Source organism: Dicentrarchus labrax, unplaced genomic scaffold (assembly GCF_905237075.1).
Source record: "Dicentrarchus labrax unplaced genomic scaffold, dlabrax2021, whole genome shotgun sequence".
Classification (NCBI taxonomy): domain Eukaryota; kingdom Metazoa; phylum Chordata; class Actinopteri; family Moronidae; genus Dicentrarchus; species Dicentrarchus labrax.
The window spans coordinates 17268001-17286814 of NW_026136705.1; the positions used below are offsets into that span (position 1 = coordinate 17268001).

General features: G+C 39.3%; 1 protein-coding gene across 1 annotated transcript; it reads right to left on the bottom strand.

Moving 5' to 3' along the window:
- Positions 1–398: 398 nt before the first annotated feature.
- On the bottom strand, positions 399–18525 carry pitpnab (phosphatidylinositol transfer protein, alpha b). Its single transcript, XM_051401746.1, has 12 exons — positions 18283–18525; positions 13443–13473; positions 9414–9559; positions 8561–8652; positions 7523–7530; positions 7158–7232; positions 6603–6686; positions 6431–6508; positions 5714–5824; positions 5215–5337; positions 4966–5048; positions 399–4348 (listed from the first exon to the last, which is right to left on the bottom strand). Exons 1-11 carry the CDS (start codon positions 18297–18299, stop codon positions 5001–5003), a joined length of 813 nt encoding a protein of 270 aa, XP_051257706.1. The 5' UTR covers positions 18300–18525; the 3' UTR covers positions 399–4348; positions 4966–5000.
- Positions 18526–18814: the final 289 nt, after the last annotated feature.

The window sequence follows — 18814 nt, forward strand, 5'->3', positions numbered from 1 at the left end:
TTAGTAAAATCTTTTTTAAATCTCTCTATTTAATATCCATTGAATTAATGATTGCTTTTTAACCATTTGCGAGGCTCTACGGTATAGCTTATCCATAAGAAACCAAAGCATAAAATTAAAAGTATAGTATAATATAGTATAGTAACATTTTATTTCAGATACATGCATACCTGCATTGTAGTGTAATTTATTTATTTTTATGTTAATAGAAACAATAATAATAAATTCCAAAAATAATGATTGAACTTCAGTTACAGTATCTCAGGTTTCCAATTTTCAGGTTTCTCATGACTGTAGGAAACTTACCACATAGGTTTTGTTGAGAGTTGTTATGACCTATGACAGCACTGAAACCATACATGAAAGTAAAACAAAAACAATTTACATAAAAACATATGTACAGTTGCTTTGCTTCTTTTTATTCATTTCTTTACGTCTCCAATGTACAGTAGTGTTATTGGAAGATAAGATGACAAAAAGGCACAAATTCACAATAAAAGAAAGAAAAACAGGAGACAAGTTAACAGGGAGAGAGAGAGAGAGAGAGAGAGAGAGAGAGAGAGAGAGAGAGAGAGAGAGAGAGAGAGAGAGATATTTAAAGATTTAAAAACAGTTTGGGGTTGTGGAATCATTTGGTTTCATATTCTGATTATAAATCGAAGAATCTAACAACAGATATCTATGAGATTGTCTCTGTTAAACCATGTTCTCTCACAAGTTTGTATGGTATCTCCAGGCTCTTAAAATGGACCTACTGTCTGTATCTGTTTTCAAACAACCACATCTAATTGTCTTTGCTTTTTTTTTCTGTGCAGCTGTGAACTCCAACCCTCCAGCACCCGGTTGAAGCTGCTCCTAAATGTGGAATAATTTCCCCTCGATTCCCATCGCTAACGACGGGAGGGCAAAAATCTTACTTACACAGAGGCTCCACTTAGGGCTGACACCATCAGCTAATTATGTGGATCACCGAACTGATCCAAGCTGCCGTTATATGTTCCTTTTCAGTGAGAGACGCGAGTGTAGTTCAGAGACTGACAACAGAGGTACAACAACACTCAGAACAAAAATATATATCTATACACTGTCCTGCCAATGAGACGTGGTCCCTGTGAGGGAAGACCGTGAGGAGAGGAAGTTGTGGACATTGTTTTTGCTTCGCTTTTCATTTTTTTCTCCTCCAAATACAAACCACACAGCAACTCAGCTCCTCACTTTTGCTGGAGCATCCTAAAATATGCAGCAACATCATCTTTGACATGTAGGAATGCGTTTTTTATATATCTAGGGCTGATAATATTCCTCAAAATGCCTTATCAGCACTAAATTACAGCCACTATAACTCTATATTTTCCCACAATAATACCTCTGGGAGAGCAACTTGGTCACTGCGGTCTGTGTGATGCTGAATATTTAGCGATGGAATAAGAGGATCAAGTGGTAAGGGGTGTGCTGTAGGTTTGGCAGGACAGTCTGATCTATATATATGTGTTCATCTACATTTATTTATTTACTATTTACAAAGTCGATACATACAGTACATCCACAAATCTCCATGATTCAGTTGGTAGCCCCATCACAGACGGCGAGTGAGATGCTTGATGGACACAGAGGTGTGGAAGAGTTGGACATCCAGGACCAGTGTTTTCTTTAAAGAGGAGGCAACAGAAACTGGCTCGCAGTGATTGGTTTATAAACTTTATCTGACATTCAGATTTAGGACATAAAAAAGTGTCAAAAGGTGGAAAAAAAGAGTAGTTTTCAGATGTTTCTCCAAAGCATGTCTAAACTATTACACTTTAACAGTTGCCAATAATGCCCTGAGCAGTTGTTAATGCCTGTTTTAAGCCTTAGTATCCTTATGGCCAATAAAGGAAATTCGGATATATTGGCTACTGTGCTTGGGCTTAAGACAGAACACATAAATGGATAGACTAATGACACTACTCTAGTACGATCCTGTCAAATGGTGTGTGAAGTCATTTAAATTCTCCATCACATGAATACCAACTATTGGAAATCTTCTCGAAAACGTCTGCATTTTGTCAAGTTGATGACAAAGGCCCTGGAAGACTGGTGTCAATGCTGCACCATAAAAATACATTTCACCCTAACTATATGAGCAACTTGGGGTTATGGGGAACTACGACAAATAGAATAAGATATAATAAGAATTTATTTGATTAATAGTATTGCTCTGTTCTGTCATGTCACAGGTTAGATAGATACGAGAGTCAGACCATTGAAATGTAAAAAAATAAAGTTGTTTAAATATTAGGCTGATACAGACGTTTTATTAAAAACTGCACTTGATGCAGTTTTAGTTTAATAATTGCCAATGGCCAGCCCTTTAGTGGGACCGATACACTTACTGTTCAATCAGATTACACACAAGTGTGTATTATCATGCTTTTGTAATGATCTAAATTTTGTTATATTTTTATCTGCTTGTGCTGACAGCAGTTTTTTAGCCAGTTTTAGACACTTTTTTTTAATGATTCAAATGTATTTATTAAAGGCGGGCGACATAAATAAGTATTATTATGTTGGCCTTTTGGCATTATCTGTTGCTTGCTCTTTAAAGTTTCCACACAGTTAAAAGTTGTGGGAGGAAAGTAAACAGAGGATGAAAACGAACATTATAAAAGTAACTGAGGACAAAGGAGGCCAAACAGACATCAACAAGAGGAAGAAGGTTAGTGCCTGCTGTTATCACTCCTCTAGCTCCATTACTTCCTCCCTTCTTTACCCAGCCAGCATCAGATCTCTTCAAAGACACGTTACTGTACATCACTCATGTACACTCATGCATATACCGAAAAACCACACGATTACCGCAACAGGCCTCAGATTCCAGCGGGAGAAAACCCGCCTCATCCAGAGACAAGCACAACAAAACCAGCATTTAATAAATAATTTGTCAACATCTTAACCATCCTTGACTTTCAGCTCGGGCTCTGCTATACTAAAACAGTTTTAGGATAGGAACAAACAGTAAAGTAAGATAGATTTGCGATGAAAAAGAAGAGACCAAGGTGTCATGGTAGTTATTGCTATCGCTGGATAAGACCATTTATCCACTGGAGGTGACAGGATGGGTGCAAGAATTGATGCAGATCGGGTAAAGTTTTACTTTCAAAAACCCATTTATCTATCTACAGCAAGCGTAAAGAGCTGTATATCCATGATGGCTGCTAATGGTAAAATCACCATCATGATAATGAATTTTGCAGTTAAAAAGGATGTGATGTCTGTCGACTGAAAGACTGCCAGACAAAAAGAAAAACAGATACTCATTTATGGCTCGTCTACTGTGCATTTCCCTTTGCAGAGTGATTATACTTGTATCCTTGTATACTATCTCTGTCTGTGCATATGTGTGCGTGTGTTTAAATTGACTTTCAAACGATCTGTTTGAACAACTTGATGAAACTGAAGAGCTAGAAATGACCTGGTGAAAGAAAAAAAAATGGCGGTAAACCTTACAGCGCTACAGAAACACACACACATATACACACACAAACAAAAGCGCGCACACACAAAGAAGCAAAAACGCCAATAAATGCCTCAACATACTAAGGGAGATACTGGGCAAAAATCCTATCTGGTAGGCCAGGAGTATAGCAGAGACAACATAACACTCTCAGCACAATCCCAACCTCACAGCTGCAGTTTGTAGACTTGCAAATTGATTTGAACAACAAAAGGAAACACTGCATAAAGCATGACACAAATGGAGAGAAGGAAGTACTATGACAAATCCAAAAAATAAAATAAAATAAAAATTACAGAATCAAAACTCAACACTGAGCAGATACAGCTTGGTCTGGAAAAAATAAACATCCAAAGACAAACTTACAGACAAAATCATTTTAAAAACCCTGTTTATATATATTTATATATATATATATTTATATATATTTCAATAGAATTATTCAGCTCCCCGATATACGGTATACTGTATATATACACCATTGGGATATCTTAAATAGAAATAAATCCTAAATTGCAGAGACAAATGACACTATTCTCTGTAGTTTAGAACGGTTTAGAGACTGAGAGGGCTGACTGACAAGATCTATAGTGTTGCTACTGGAGGCCTCAGAGCAGTAAGATGGGGACACTGGATGGAAAAACAAATAGAGATGGATGGGACTCAAGGGAGGTGGGATGTAGCGGAGGAGATCAGCTGAAAACTGGAAGTTTACTGGGTCCAGGTCCCTGAAAACCAGACTGTACCGGGGGTGGGGTGGGGGGTAAGGGGGTTGGGGTGGACCGGCCGGTCAGACGTTGTGTCAGTTGGAAATAGAGGGAGGATGTGAATCCGCTGGTGTCTGGGTACTCTGGTCTGAAAGAGACAGAAATAAGGAAGAGCATAAACAAGAGGCACTTTTTCTCATTACAAGGGTTTATTGGCACGCTAAAGATTAGAGCCTGATATAAACTGGACTCTAAAAGGCTTTTAACTCACATTGTGATACACATTTCTGACTTGGAGCCCTTAAAGCTGCACAAATCGATATTTTTAGATTAACAATAAAATCAAATGTCTACTTGTAACGTGAAAGGTGTCACTCGCAGTGACAAACCCACAGATGACCCAACTCTGCAGTTCCCTTCAGCTCTACAGAACCTTCTGGCATCTTTCAGGTCATTATTTTGGACAAAGCAAAAAAGAGAGTAAACATTGGACTTACATTCATTGGGTGGCCAAATAAATGCTCTGTGTCTGCTGGATGTGTAACTTGCTTATGAACATATGACTCATAACAACTTTAGAAAATGTGTTGTGATCTACAGGGCAACATTCTGCTGCTTTATATTTAAGGATTAATGCTGAAAACAGTTAGTCGAGGTCAGTTTTGTTAATCGATTAATTAATCATGTCATTTACGTAAAATGCCCCAAAGATTCTGGTTCCTGCTTCTAAAATGTGAAGATTTTCTTCTTTGCTGTAAACATCACCTGATGAGCAGCAGCATTCACGGTTCAACACAACCTCAGTCCTCTAGAGCCACCATCCCTTTCACTGGGTCCTTCACTCTCATCTGATGCACACAAGAAAAACAAAAAAAATTAACATCAACATAGACAGTGATTGAATTACTGACTTTTACTAAAGTGTTTACTGTAGTAGGAATAACATACTTATTAGAAGAATCTCTAAGAATCTAAAATCAGATCTTCTGGCTCTATTCAATCTTTTTCACTTGCCTCATCTAGCTCCTTGCGTGTCTCCTCCTCCATGCGACGAATGTCTTCCATGTTCAAGTCAATCCACTTGTCGATCCAGCAGAACAGCTGACGGTGGAAATTAGTGAACAAACGCTTCTCTTGCTGGGAAACAACAGAGGAAGATAAAGAGAAGTGTCATATTGGGGTTTGAAGAAAGGAAGCGCTTAAAGTGCAAATAATAAAATCAAGCTGTTTGATTATTACAGATGTTTTAATTCCATCCTGCTTTACTCTGTTTGTCCACTAGAGGCTGGTGCAGCCCATATGTACAGCATTAAAGTGAGTGGTACTTTTCCACTGTTACCTCCAGCTAGCAAGATGTGAGACACTGTTTGTACTGTATTCATGCAACATTTTCAAGACCGACATCATGTTAGTTTCTTGTCAACAATCCTTCCTCAGTGGCAGACCTTGACCTGTGGCTACCTGGATGTCATATGAGCGACAACCTGTACCACAGCTCGAACTGTAAACAAACCTTTTGAATGAAGTTCTCCACTTTATTTTGCAGGCCCCACCACTTGAATTTGACAGTGACCAGTTTGTAGGCACACATGTGTGGGCAGTCTTTCTTGTTAGGAAGCTCCTTCTGCAAGTGCACACACACATATACATACATGGTATTTTGACTTGTTAACAAAGATTCAGTTTCTTATAGTCAGGGCCACAGCCACAATTTTAAAGACATAATAAAGTCATAAGTTTCCCCCAACCAACAACAAACATTTAAATTATTTAGCTTTTTCATACTTTATAGATTCAAACAAGTTTTAAATTTTATTGTTTGTAAATAAAATTTCCCTATAAGCCAATTTAAAGGGTCTTTCTCTACAATACCAACAATTACACAGTGCAAACATATATTTATATACTTATTTATCTGTTTGTTGGCCTTAAATAGTCAAATATATTATATTGAGTTTAAAAAAATACTAGACCAACCAACAACTGCTGGTAGGTGCTTATATCCCTGGTTGCCAAAACTGACAAATTCCCAGAAAAAACAGTACCTCAGTTTCCACATTGACTGAACATTGTACTTCTTAAGAAACAAGTATGGGTGCTAATGATGTTTTTTATTTTGCACATCCATAATTAACAGTAATGTGGTCTTTATCAGAGGTCTTTGTTTATCATGTATTTCAGTGGTTTCAAATGTGTCTAAACCAACTGAGACATCTACAACAACGCGTACCTTCCAGTCTGGTCCTAAAGGGCCTCGTCCTGTCTTCACTGACTTGTACCTGCAAGGATCCTCCTCTGCCTTGTAGTCCTGGAGAGTGACAAGAAAACCCAGATTAAACAACATGGATGAGTTGACAAGGATGACATGGATGAATATGGATCTTAAAGCTACACATATTCACCTTCGGCTCCACTTGGCTTCTGTCCGCAATATCGATATAGACTACATCCACCTTCTTCCAGGTTTCTGCATCCAAACCATGTACCTGAAACAGAAGCACAGAGCACAGCTAGATACAGGCACAAGGCTCTGCAGGAGGTCCACATACAACAGAGAGACAAGACAAGCAGTTTTGCATGTTCATAATTATTTAATTAACATATTCATATATATAGGAGCACTGTCCTAAAGTTACTATGGAAGCATATAGCTAGGGGATTGTTTCTGTAGGTTGTTCATAAGAATTCACAGAGCAGTTGTTTTAATTAGAAAACAAGTAAACAGACTGTAACAGTGGGAAATGTTGGAATTCCACAACAGTGGAAGAAGTGAATAATAAACAAAAAAATACCCATACATGGTGTGAGATACAGTATGATTTAAAATCCAACATTAGCACACTTTCTTTGCCACATGCATTGTTTAAAGTCATCCCAAAAATACACATTAAAAATGAATCATGCCGCTCAAACACACACATACACCATGTCAGCTCATTACAGCCTTTACTAATTACATTTTCAAGGTGTCCCGTGTCAGGTTTGTGCCATGTCTCAATCTTGATCAGGAAGTTATCTTTCATATACTCGTTCTGCAGAGAAAGGAGGAATAGAAAGGAGTGAAGATGGAACGATACGTCTACAGAATAAAATGTAAGCGAGTGAAAAAAACATAAAATACAACTGTCAGTGCTCTCATACACATACACCAGCACAAACACACAGAGTAACAATGTCTGACTAGCCCTGCTGCGGCTGTTGCTGAAAAAGATCACATTTCTTTCTCAACGTTCAGGTTAATGTGCTCGCTCTATGAGCATCAGTTTGGTGTGTCAACATACATGAAATTTGTAAGCACAAAAAAGAAGAAAAAAATACTTACAGTGATAACTGCAGAGCCAGAAGAAAGAAAGCACAGGAGCAAACAGAGAGAAAGAACATATGAGAAATGTGACAGCATTTACAGTATTCTACAATGTACAGAGGACAAGAAAACCTACAGCTGTGTATGTAGGTTCAGGTTTTGCCTTTGACTGTCCCGTGTGTTTGTATGACAGATGGCTGTCAGGCAGCTGGTAGTGTGTGTGTAATCTCAGCCTGAAAGGCTCGAGTGATTGCATGGCTCTTCTCACTGGACATACAGTTAATTATTCAATGACTTCTTCAAGGTGACAGAGACCCAGAGACAGGGAGAGGGAGAGAGAGAGAGAGAGGGAGAGAGAGAGAGACAGGGAGACAGAAAGGTTCCCAGAGATCGACAATCTCTTTGACAGAGACTCCTATGTGACCTCTACGTAATTTGAGTCAATTGTATTCACACTTTTTCAGGATTAAGTGCAGAACATTATGTCCGTTCTAATGAATGACGGCAACAACAGTTATGTTGTCCTGTTGTTAGTTTTGTTTTTTCTGACAAATACATCAAAATGTGCGTTTTAAGTTATTATGGTGGGTAAGATTGCAGCCTACAGAATTATTCTGAGGCATTGCAAAATAGCTACCACTCCAGGTTTGGGTACATTGGGTAGATTAAGTGGTAGAGATTGTATCCTACGAGTCTGTGCTCAGTATTAAAAGCTAGCTTTGGAAGATGGGGCTGACTCATGGGACCTCTTTATATGGATCGATGGGCAGCCTGTTTACATTTTAAGCATAGCCAAAAATGTCCTGTTTTCATTTTATTGTGGACTGAAACTCTCACTACTGTATCTGCTGCTTGTTTTTTTACTTTAACTTTAACTTATCTTTTATTTCCTACATCATGTCTTGTACTAGTGTCAACTTCTGTAACCCTGAAATGACATGAGGGGTTTCTTTGCTGCCAGTACCTGTATCAGGTATGTGTGTGTGTGTGTGTGTGTGTGTGTGTGTGTGTGTGTGTGTGTGTGTGTGTGTGTGTGTGTGTGTGTGTGTGTGCTACCTGTGCGACAGTATGGGTATGCATTCCAGGCTTTCTCGTGGATGTTGAGAGCTGAAGATGGAGCCAACATTCGGACGAATGACGGCACTTTACTGCAGGACAGAGGAGTGAAGAACAAACCAAGGTAAATTTAATGTTTCTATATAGTTATTCTTAAAGGTGCAGCCAGTCATTCTGGAGAAAGATAGTTGTTGAGTCTCATTCACAGGTTGTCATATACAGACGCTTAGGCAACCAAAGGCATCAATATTTGATGACCTGGGAGCATGAACACAACCTGTTGTGTTGTGTGGCTTGCTCTGAGCCACTTGGTTTGTTTCCCATTTACTGTTACTCAAAGCATCAGTGTTTGACATCCTGGGACTCAACAATCAGCTATCTTTCTCCAGAATGACTGACTTCACCTTCACTACCACCACTACCTGCCAACAGGTCAGATTTGCCATAAAATCAGACAAAACGAGACGGGGGAAACGCTACTGCTTTTATCCACAGGGGCCGCCAGAATCAACACAAAATGAAAGTTCTACATTTCAATCAGGAGATATAAGATACATGGGGAAAAAACATAGTTAATAAAATTAAGGTTAGATTTTGGTGCACACTGCATGATTTAACTAATAGGGTCTGCATGCATGGGCACTAAAATAACACCCTCGCCTATTATCCTAATGGCGTCTTGACACTGGGGTTTGCGGATCACTCCCGTGATACAGGCCACAGTCCTGTGGCTTTGACTTTAAAGTGATGGGGTGATAGACTAAATCATAAAAATAAATGAATGGATCCAAGCCAAGAGCTGTGGCCTGAAATGAATGAAGTACTCTTCCTGAGTGAACGGACAAGTGCTTACCTCTGCAAATGATAGATTTTGTGTGTGTACTGTCCCTTCTCTCCCTCTTTCTCGTAGGGCTCATTTTTTAGCACCTCCACTCCTTCTCCTCCACCTGTCTCATTCTTACTGGCCTCAGCCACAGAGTACAGCTGGCCGACCTGGTACTGAAAAAAAGAGGGGAAAAAAACTGGTTACACTGAAGTCATGTCATCACATACATCATCTGATCTATTTAAATCTTAAGTGGTGGATTAACTTTTTCTTCTGATCCTTTTTCTGATCACTACCTTCTCTTTTCCTGGGAATCCTCATAATCTCTCCCATACACTCTTTGTCTTTGTTTTTTGTCTTCTTGTCCCGTCAACTTCTTTTTGTTGCACTGTTTTTGTTACCTCTTTCTCAAACTGAACACTCTCCCCTTCTTTCATCCCTGTCTTCCTCTCATTCCCCTTACTTCTTGATCTTGAGTGTGCATGTGAGTGTTTAAACACAGGACAATGGCTCCTTTCATTTCTTAATCACCTCTAATCCACCATATAACCTCTGCACAAAGCTGGGCCAAGTGCAGGCACACTACAACATCACAAAGATGGAACAAGTTGAATCATTTAATAAAGAGATTATAGATAGTATTTGTAGTCCATTGTCAACAACACCATTGTGTAAAATCAAACAATGAGAATATTATAGGTTTTATATTTACACACATACAACAAGGCAACAACATTCCTCATCTTTACAGAGGAAAACCACAATCTAGGAACCAGAGTGAATCTGACAATGACAAGTTTGTATTAGTTAAAAACCCATTAGTCATGTTGAAGCCTGTCACAACTGTTTTTTGTAGATTGTCTTTATAGCGCACAAGTCGCAACTGAGTTTGACAGAATGTCTTGGTTCAGAGTCAAAAGATGATCGAATGCTCTCCTGCCAAGGTTTAACTTCACTTTCAAGGAGAATTTTAGATGAGCAATGAAAAAGTGTATACTGTATATAGAGCACAGTTAAAGTTTAAGGATAGGCACAGTACAACAGAACAATAAGAAATATAAGTTTTAGAAAAATCTACCTATTTACCTGTATCTGTTCTTGTACTTTTGAAAAGCACAATAAATACACAAAAGTACAAATAAACTACAACGGAAATGGAAACAATTTCAAAAAAAGTCTTCAGGATGTAATGATTTGTGAACGGTTGGAGCTGCTGTCTGTGATGAAATTAGTTTATCTTCTACGTGGTTTGATAGGAGATTGGTGTATATAAACAATTTCAGAAAGGCATTAAAAAAACCTAACATACATTTTTTGGATCGCTTAAATGTTTTCTATTAAACTCAATTGTGCAATTTTACTCTAATGGGGTGCAGGGGTGGAAGTGCTTGATTAACCCTACTGTGGATTTTCTCACCTTAAAAGACACCAAAACACACATAAAATAATGTCCAATATATACGTGTGATGCTGTATGTGGCATTATTTCAGCTGGTTGTTAATGTAGCTGCAGTTTTTACTTTTTTGCAGTTCTAGGAAGCAAACACTTACAAATCAGTCTCATTTCGAGTTATTAAATTGTTAAAATGATTTTCCTCCATCAAGAACATTTTCTCTTGTATCAATTAATTTGACTGGAGGAAATTTCAAAGCTCTAGGCACAGATTTCCCTGACCAGTAACAGAACAGCCGTAGGCAAGCCAAGAACTGATTAGACTTTTGTAGTAATTCCAGATAACTCATACGTCATACATTAAGAAGGATGGTGAATTGAGGACAAGTCCTATATATCTGCAGTGGAACTGGGTGGCTAAACCTTGATCAATGCCTTCACTTAATGGCAACCCACTCTGTTCATTGCTAAACTGTGAGCAAATTATTTTACTGACTTTTGGAAGAAGGTGTCCAAAAAAAAGCATCAGTAAAAGGTGAAAGGTGACTATTCAGAGACTGCTCCTTTTAACCATGACCTTATGACCTTTTGTGTGCTCCACAGCAGCAATGGAAAACAAATATATTGTATAAATAACAAAGATTTAAAGAGTCTGTTCCCTCAAATAAGCTGCAGATACCACATCTGCCGACAGAAATAAATGGGATGCAGGAACAGCAAAGCCTCCTGGGTAACAGTGTTGGACAAATATAATTCAATATTTGTGAGGTGAGGCCATGTTCTGTTATACCAGAACTTCTTTCTTTCACAAAAATAAAACAACTGATAATGCTTTAGGTTAAATACGGCTCCTGGCAGGAAGTTAGCAGACAGGAAATCCAATTCAGTAAATTTTCCAGGGGTTTCAACAGCTGGAACAGTCTCATTCAACATATACGCTCCAAAACAAAACCTCTGTTCAAAGAGATGAATCCAGAGTCGTATGTAAAGATACAACTGTTGAGCTTTTTGAAAGAATCAAATCAAATCACATTGTGGGCAAAAAGTGAAATAATGGAAATCAAATGGATGATGGATTGAATCACTACTCCCCTGAAGTATTCAGCTGGACTGCAAACCTCCATATCTGGTAATTGGTTGTAAATAACTGAAGACTGCTGCTTCAGAGAGTCAGGATGTACAGAGAGAGACAGAGGAGCTGAAGCTCTGGAGGGATGTGATTCACAGGGGACGTTACTCAACTGTATTCAGGCTTTGTGGAACATATTTTAGTCAAATAATTCTTTCTTAGTACTTTTCCAGCATCTAATTGTGTCATAGCATGCAGACTGTCATACAGTTTCCAGGCCTGCTGCTCTAGAGGAAACCTGCCTCATTATGTAGAGATATATGATCAAGATAAAGGCTATTAAGACACAGTTAATGAGAAGCAACATATTGCAGATCTAAAGCCAGAGGAAATGCAAGGAGATGAAATCAGTGTGATGTATTGGTCAGTCCACTGCCACGTGACTTTAAGGTGGACTGGAAATAAAAATATGTAAGTGTAAGCACAGATCTGATCAATCAGAAAATTATTCTAAATATCAGATTTGGCTTCTTGAGGTCCTGTGACTGAAGTGGCACAATGATTAGTGGCAGTTGCTGTTTCAAAGAATTGCATCAATGAGAAGAAACTTGACTTTCTATATTAATGCCAGACAAAGCAGAGATGTTAAAGGAAAAATGTTACAGTTTTAAATCTTGAAAATAGGTAAGGCTGCAACTCATTATTACAAAGATGTTTTATTATATTCAGTGTATTCTATAATAAAAACACGAGGATGTAAAGAAGTAATATGTCATTCTGATCCCAGCTGCAAACCGGTTATCCAGTTTTTGAGCCCTCACTGGTGCTTTACACTCATACTTGGAGCTGTTTATAGTGTGTAAGAGCAGATTAAGTGCTTGCTGGCCACAGTTGTCAACACATATTTATTTGTCATTACTAAACAGCACAGGTGAAATGTTTCTACCAAAAGCAGATTACTCTCATGTATGTGCAAATAATGCATAAATGTCAGGTTGACAGCGGGGGGGGTGTACAGAGGTAGTCATGGAAGTACAGTTTCAAGTGACTCATTTACAATGCAGGCCTGAATAGAGGAGCAAACTGCAATAGAAATGAGGATAGCAGGGGACAGAGGGACACAGGAAAGAGGACGAGGACAGTGAACGACTGCTGACTGTGTTGATTCAATCTATCCGATTGAAACTCTTTTCAATATGATGGAGTTTTTCTCACAATGTAATCACTGCTGCATATTTTTGCAGTGGCAGTGGATATGTTATAAAAAAAAACATGTATGTCTCATTTATGTGTTACAACATATGCACAACTTAAAAATAAACATATAAAAGTCCAAAGGTTACCCACAAAAGAGCAACTATAGTGGTGGCAGACACTTGTCCTTCACTTTTCCAAAGAATCAGATAAAAGCGGAACCTTGAACCATTTTAGCTAACACACACACACACACACACACACACACACACACACACACACAAATATTAATGAGCATGCATTCACAAAGAATTTGCCCAAACATGATGCAAATACCCCACTTGCACTTTACCTGTATGACTTCATTTATTTCAGAGAAATATACTCAAATGAAACTTACCTCTTCCACAGAGATAGGAAGAATCACTCGACTGGAAGAGAAGGAGAAATTAGGGAAGTTACTCAAAAAATCAGGAAGCAACAATCAAACTTTGCTCCTCCTGAAGTTGTATAAGTGTGTGTCTTGAAGCTATGAAGGCTTGATTTGGTAAAGCTAAATGTTGTTGATGTTGGTTAACTTAACATAGATTGGACAGCAGGCAGGTACAGTCATTCCATTCAAACCAAATACAGTGAAGAAAACATGATGTCAAGATCCAAAGGATTGCTTTTGGATCACTTTGCCTTTAAATTGATTAAGCTCAAAATGTCTGTTTTCCCTGTGAACAATCCAACACAGTGTGAGTGTTGTTTAAGCCTGTAATAAATTAGAGGCATTATAATATGACATTCATCATGCTTCAATTTGGTAATAATGAACCACCTCTGTGGACAGGATTAGCCTGGAGAAATCCTGTGAGTGACACACTGACAACAAGATCTGACATTTTTAACCATTCAGCTCAGCACAGATTTGGACACCGATTATCTGACAAACATGCGTCGTTTCCATGATGCTGTCTCAGAGGACTCCTCAGCTGAGCTGGAGAACACCAGCAGGGATTTGTTTGTTTCTTTTTTTTTTTTTTAGATGAATTTTACTTCTTGCCGAGCAAAGAGCAGACATTGCATTCAGTGTTATTGCAATTGTTTGGCATGATTATTATTGGCATTATGTTTTATTAACAATAATTATAGGATAATAAAATCTAATGGAACCAAAAAAACCCTGCCTGTTACGTAATATTAAATTCACGTTTCACTTTGACGCTGAGTGATCAGGAGAGAATAAATGATCTATTCTTTGCTGTTCTGAGGCGAAGATGAGAGTATGTTTTACTGGAGCAGGACAGCAGCAAGATCAAATGCAAAGACTGAGATGTGAAGCCTGGCTGAGCAGTTCTTCTAAAAAGGTTTTTAACCATTTAACAATATATTTTATAGGAGAATGAGGAGAAATCGATGATCATTATTATTATTTTATAGAATCGGGACAAGGTGTGGATAAGGTTCAGGGTGGTCACTTTTGTGTACTAAGCAGCTGTTGATTCTTTGTAGCACTTGGAGCTACACATCTGAATACTAAAGGGCCCATACATTTTTTTCAGTTATTAAGTATATCAACATGTAACCACTTGTTACAATAAATGAAACTATTAATTCCATAACTAAATAAAAGTTCCCATTATCTAAGACTACAAAGGCTACCCCGCCCGGAGCAAACCAACAAGCTGTTTATTCACCGACTGCACTTCCTCCTCCTGATTCTGGTATGTATGTACACCCGTGCCTTTGATCATTATGTTCTCTAATTTTCCTGGCATTTTACACATTTTAAAGTTTTTAATAATTTCTAACGTTTTTATAGTTAACAAAAACCGCTTGCATGTTTCTGCAGATCTGGTGAAGACCAGCACCTCCTAGTGGATAGAAACTAAATACACATCCAAGTAAGCTAATGTCAAAAAGCATGTGTACTATATTTCTCTTGGATAAATAAAGCCTAACAATACGATTATTCACATACAAAATGCATTTTGTGGTTCATGTGTTTGTGTTGTTTTGTCCATTGCCATTTTTTGTTTGTGGCAAACATTTTTTCTGTTTCACCACTGTGTTTACAAAAGAGTGTTGGGAAATGGAACCGGCTCCCACTGGCACACATAAGTCGCACGCCACCAACAAAATGATGACATCCACCCCAGCACTCTTTCAAAATGAGCCAAGAACAAATATGTTTTTGTGCAAAGTTGGACTGACAGCAGGCCCAGTGAAAGTCAAAATCAAAGATAATGGTGAAACTTAAGGCTAGGAGTGTGCGTACAGTATGCTGCACTACAAAACCAATGCAAAAAGGAAATAAGAGTGAAAAGTGGCTTAGTAATCCATTAATAGTGCAACAAGAATAAGGAAAGCAACCTGTTACTCTTGTGTAATTCTCTTTAATTTACATGTATGATGAAATACACAATTTAGTAGCCATTCTCTGCAGTATTTCCCTAAGAAATCTATTACACAGACACTTGCCATTATGATTTGATGATCAGTGTTTCACCTTTAAGGTAACTGTAGGTTAATGTGTTGATTCACACTGCTGCTTTGGCTAAATAATATCAGAAATCCAATAACATTCCCACTGATATTTGCATGTAACTCCTATGTGTAATATAATCTACTCTATAATCTGTAATAAGAACCCCCATTGCACCTTGGTATGGATTACAAGCAGTCAGGAATAACATCAAAGTAACACATTGCTGCACAACTTATTGCCGGTGACGGAGGACTCAAATTGGTCAAAATGAGTGAGGGTGCAAGTTCATGGCAACTTTAGGTTGTTTCGGTTTTATTCATTGATAATGTAGCCCCAATCCCCTTCACAGATCTACCCTCAAACACATACAGTATTAACATGTGAAGAAAGACTCATGCTACACACATGCGCACTCACAATTTCTGAGCTTTTATAATAGAAGCATGACTTAAACACACTACACTACCTCCTTTAAAGTGTGCACATGTACAGTAGGCAGCATTGTTGATTGTTTTGTAACTGCGATGTATGCCTACATTCCATAATCCTGCATCCCACTCGCCACTGAATGTAATCTGGGTCTGAGTCCCAGCCAGACATTGGACGGGAGACCAGATGCTGCAAGGAAGGCAGAGACAGTGAAAACCTGTGATGTCAAATGACAGTATTGAAATACAACTGAACTAACAGCATATTTTCTAATTTTCTTTACATTGAAGTGTTATAGCTATATGTGTCGGCTAGATAAAATATTTATTTCACACCTTTTTCTCTAAACCAGTCTTGTATTGCTTATTATGGTGTAAATGTTAAAAAGAGCTTAATTTATTACTAGTATTTGGACTTTAGTTAAACAAGTCAAGTCACCTCAGTGCTCCCTCCCTCTCTCTTTCTCTCTCTCCCTCTGCACATCTCCTTGGTCTAAAGGTCTTGACAGGAAGATCAGGTGTCTCTCTGTTGCTTCAGAAAACAAACACCCCTCTTCTCTCCGGCATTCTTTCCTGTCTCCTCTCCATTTTTTTTTCAGTCTCTACTCTTTCGCTGCTTCTATTCTATTCTCTTCATCGTGTCGTATATTGCAAAGTGGCTCTTGTATTGCTGAACACCTGCCAAAGCTCGTGGAAGTGGAGAAAAAGTGGACCAGGAGTGATTTAGGTCAGTGGTTCAGGTGAGCAGCACAGAGTCAAAAAAACCTGTCTGTGCTACAGCAGGACATGGATCAATTCACTGTCTCTTGACCCCCATGATGGTATCTTGGTGCATGTGTGTGTGCATGTACAGGCCTCTCTGTGTGGCTGTGTGTTGACAGGGTGCATTCAGCATTTAATCGTGACCGATTTAATTAATTTCCAGGCAGACTGCTGAGACCCAGACTCTCCCTAATCACTTCAGATCTTTAGCCATGCCATCACTCTCATCGTGAGCTTTTTGTGCTGGGCCATTAATTGATTAAAGGCGTGTGGTAGAGAAATCAAGACAATAGCAAATGCTGATAATTTACGCCAAACTCTGATCAGTATAGATTTTTCATCAGATGTTATTTTTAGGCTGAAGCTGCCGATAGCTGAAATGTGTGCCATATAACTGTAGTGTAGCTCTGACCTTGCCATAGAATATATAGAAACATATGAAATATTTAATAGATAATAAGGTGCAGAAGCATCTAAAACTATACTGTAACACCAAAAAGGTGGAGGAGACCAGACTGATGACTTTTTTTTTTACAGGTGGGTCACAAGCTACTTGAGGCAAAATGAGTCTGGTGCACACTAGTTAGGAGAAGAAAAATGAAGGAACCACCATCCTGTCTGAGGTGGACAACTATGACTAATATCAGTTTTTTTTTTCATTTGAAGGCCAATATCATCCCAATCCAACGGCCTTACCCTTATTCTACCCACCAGCTGATTCTATGTAGGCCTCAGTCATTTATCCTTCCAGCACACCGAGGCCTGCCAAAGCAATGTGTTAAAGTAACGTGTTAAAAATACCCAAATCTTCCCCTTTGCACGACACGATCCTACTTTACATGCCATCCCGTCCTCTCGGCCCCAGCTGTCACATTCTCAGAAATGTCTGACTGGTGCGTCAAAACCTCGCCATTTGCCATTTCCCCCCATACCAAAAAAAAAAGCGTTGCAACCATCACCCCTACCTGCCCCGCTCCCACCCCTTCTCCCCTTGAGCATCCCTCCACAACTCCCCTATCTCCATTCCTCCGGAGGTAAATGCGGGAATGCTCCCATCACTCGTTTCACCTTCACCGCGCATCAATAACATGGCCACAGCGGCTTACAGCAGGGATGGACGCTGGCACGGCACGGCACGGCTTACATACACCAGCCATCTCTACCTCACCGCCACCACCAACACCAACACTCCTCTCGAGCATCCGTCATTTTCGCACCAGAGCAAATGACATTTTACTACCCGCTAGAGTCAAAGCCTCCCGATTTCACTTGATGCAGAAATGTGAAGGGCACAGCCATCCTGCGCCGGCTGCTGATGCAACTACAGCCGCTTTATTATCTCTCGCTTTATTCGGTGAATGCTTTAAGGTGATGGAGTGTCGTTTGCATGAAAAATGATGACGGACATGTAGTCAGAAAGATACGGGATGTCGACATCAGCCTGGCCGCACTCTTGTAATTCCACTCTCGGGCGACTGGCCACAATGTCAGCGCTGCGAAACCATGACGGATAAACGCGCACACATTCTCCTCTCTCTCTCTCTCAAACACACACACATGCACACACTTCTACTTACAATTCCTTTATGAGCATTTTTTGGCGGTGCGGTGTATCCCAGAGGGAAGCGGCTCAATACGGGTCCAGAAACAGGGTCGATCCCTCCCTCCGATAGTCTCTTCTTTCTCCGCTTGCTTCTCTCCCACCTCTCCCCCTCTATGTCATTCTACCTCCACAGTCGCTTATTTTCTTCAAATTCACTTCCTGATCGGGGCCGCGGCGCGGCGTTGCTGTTGCGCGCAGAGCAGCGAGGCCTGCAGAGCAGACTACACACAGAAAGAGATGGTTCAGCAGGAGGTGGTTTCTGGTCGTGGTGGGTCCACACAGCCATAATTACTGAAAGGGCCAAATTGAGACATCCATTATTGTGTATGTATAATAAATAAATATAGGCTATAGGCTACTTCAAGTTCAAGTAAAAAAATGTTTGTATTAAAACTGCAGACTAATTCAGAAGGATCTGCTAAAAGCCCATATTCTATAGGAGAGGCAGATTACAGCAGGTTAAGAAAACATAACACAGACATATTATGAATTAGATAAAGCAGGCT

Bases quoted from the DNA above. Each gene is read 5' to 3' on its own strand.
- pitpnab (XM_051401746.1), bottom strand. The intron at 8,653-9,413 runs GTAAGCACTTGT...TCTGTCCTGCAG, and splicing joins AAAATCTATCATTTGCAGAG to TAAAGTGCCGTCATTCGTCC. The intron at 5,049-5,214 runs GCAAGTGAAAAA...TGTGTGCATCAG, and splicing joins CACGCAAGGAGCTAGATGAG to ATGAGAGTGAAGGACCCAGT.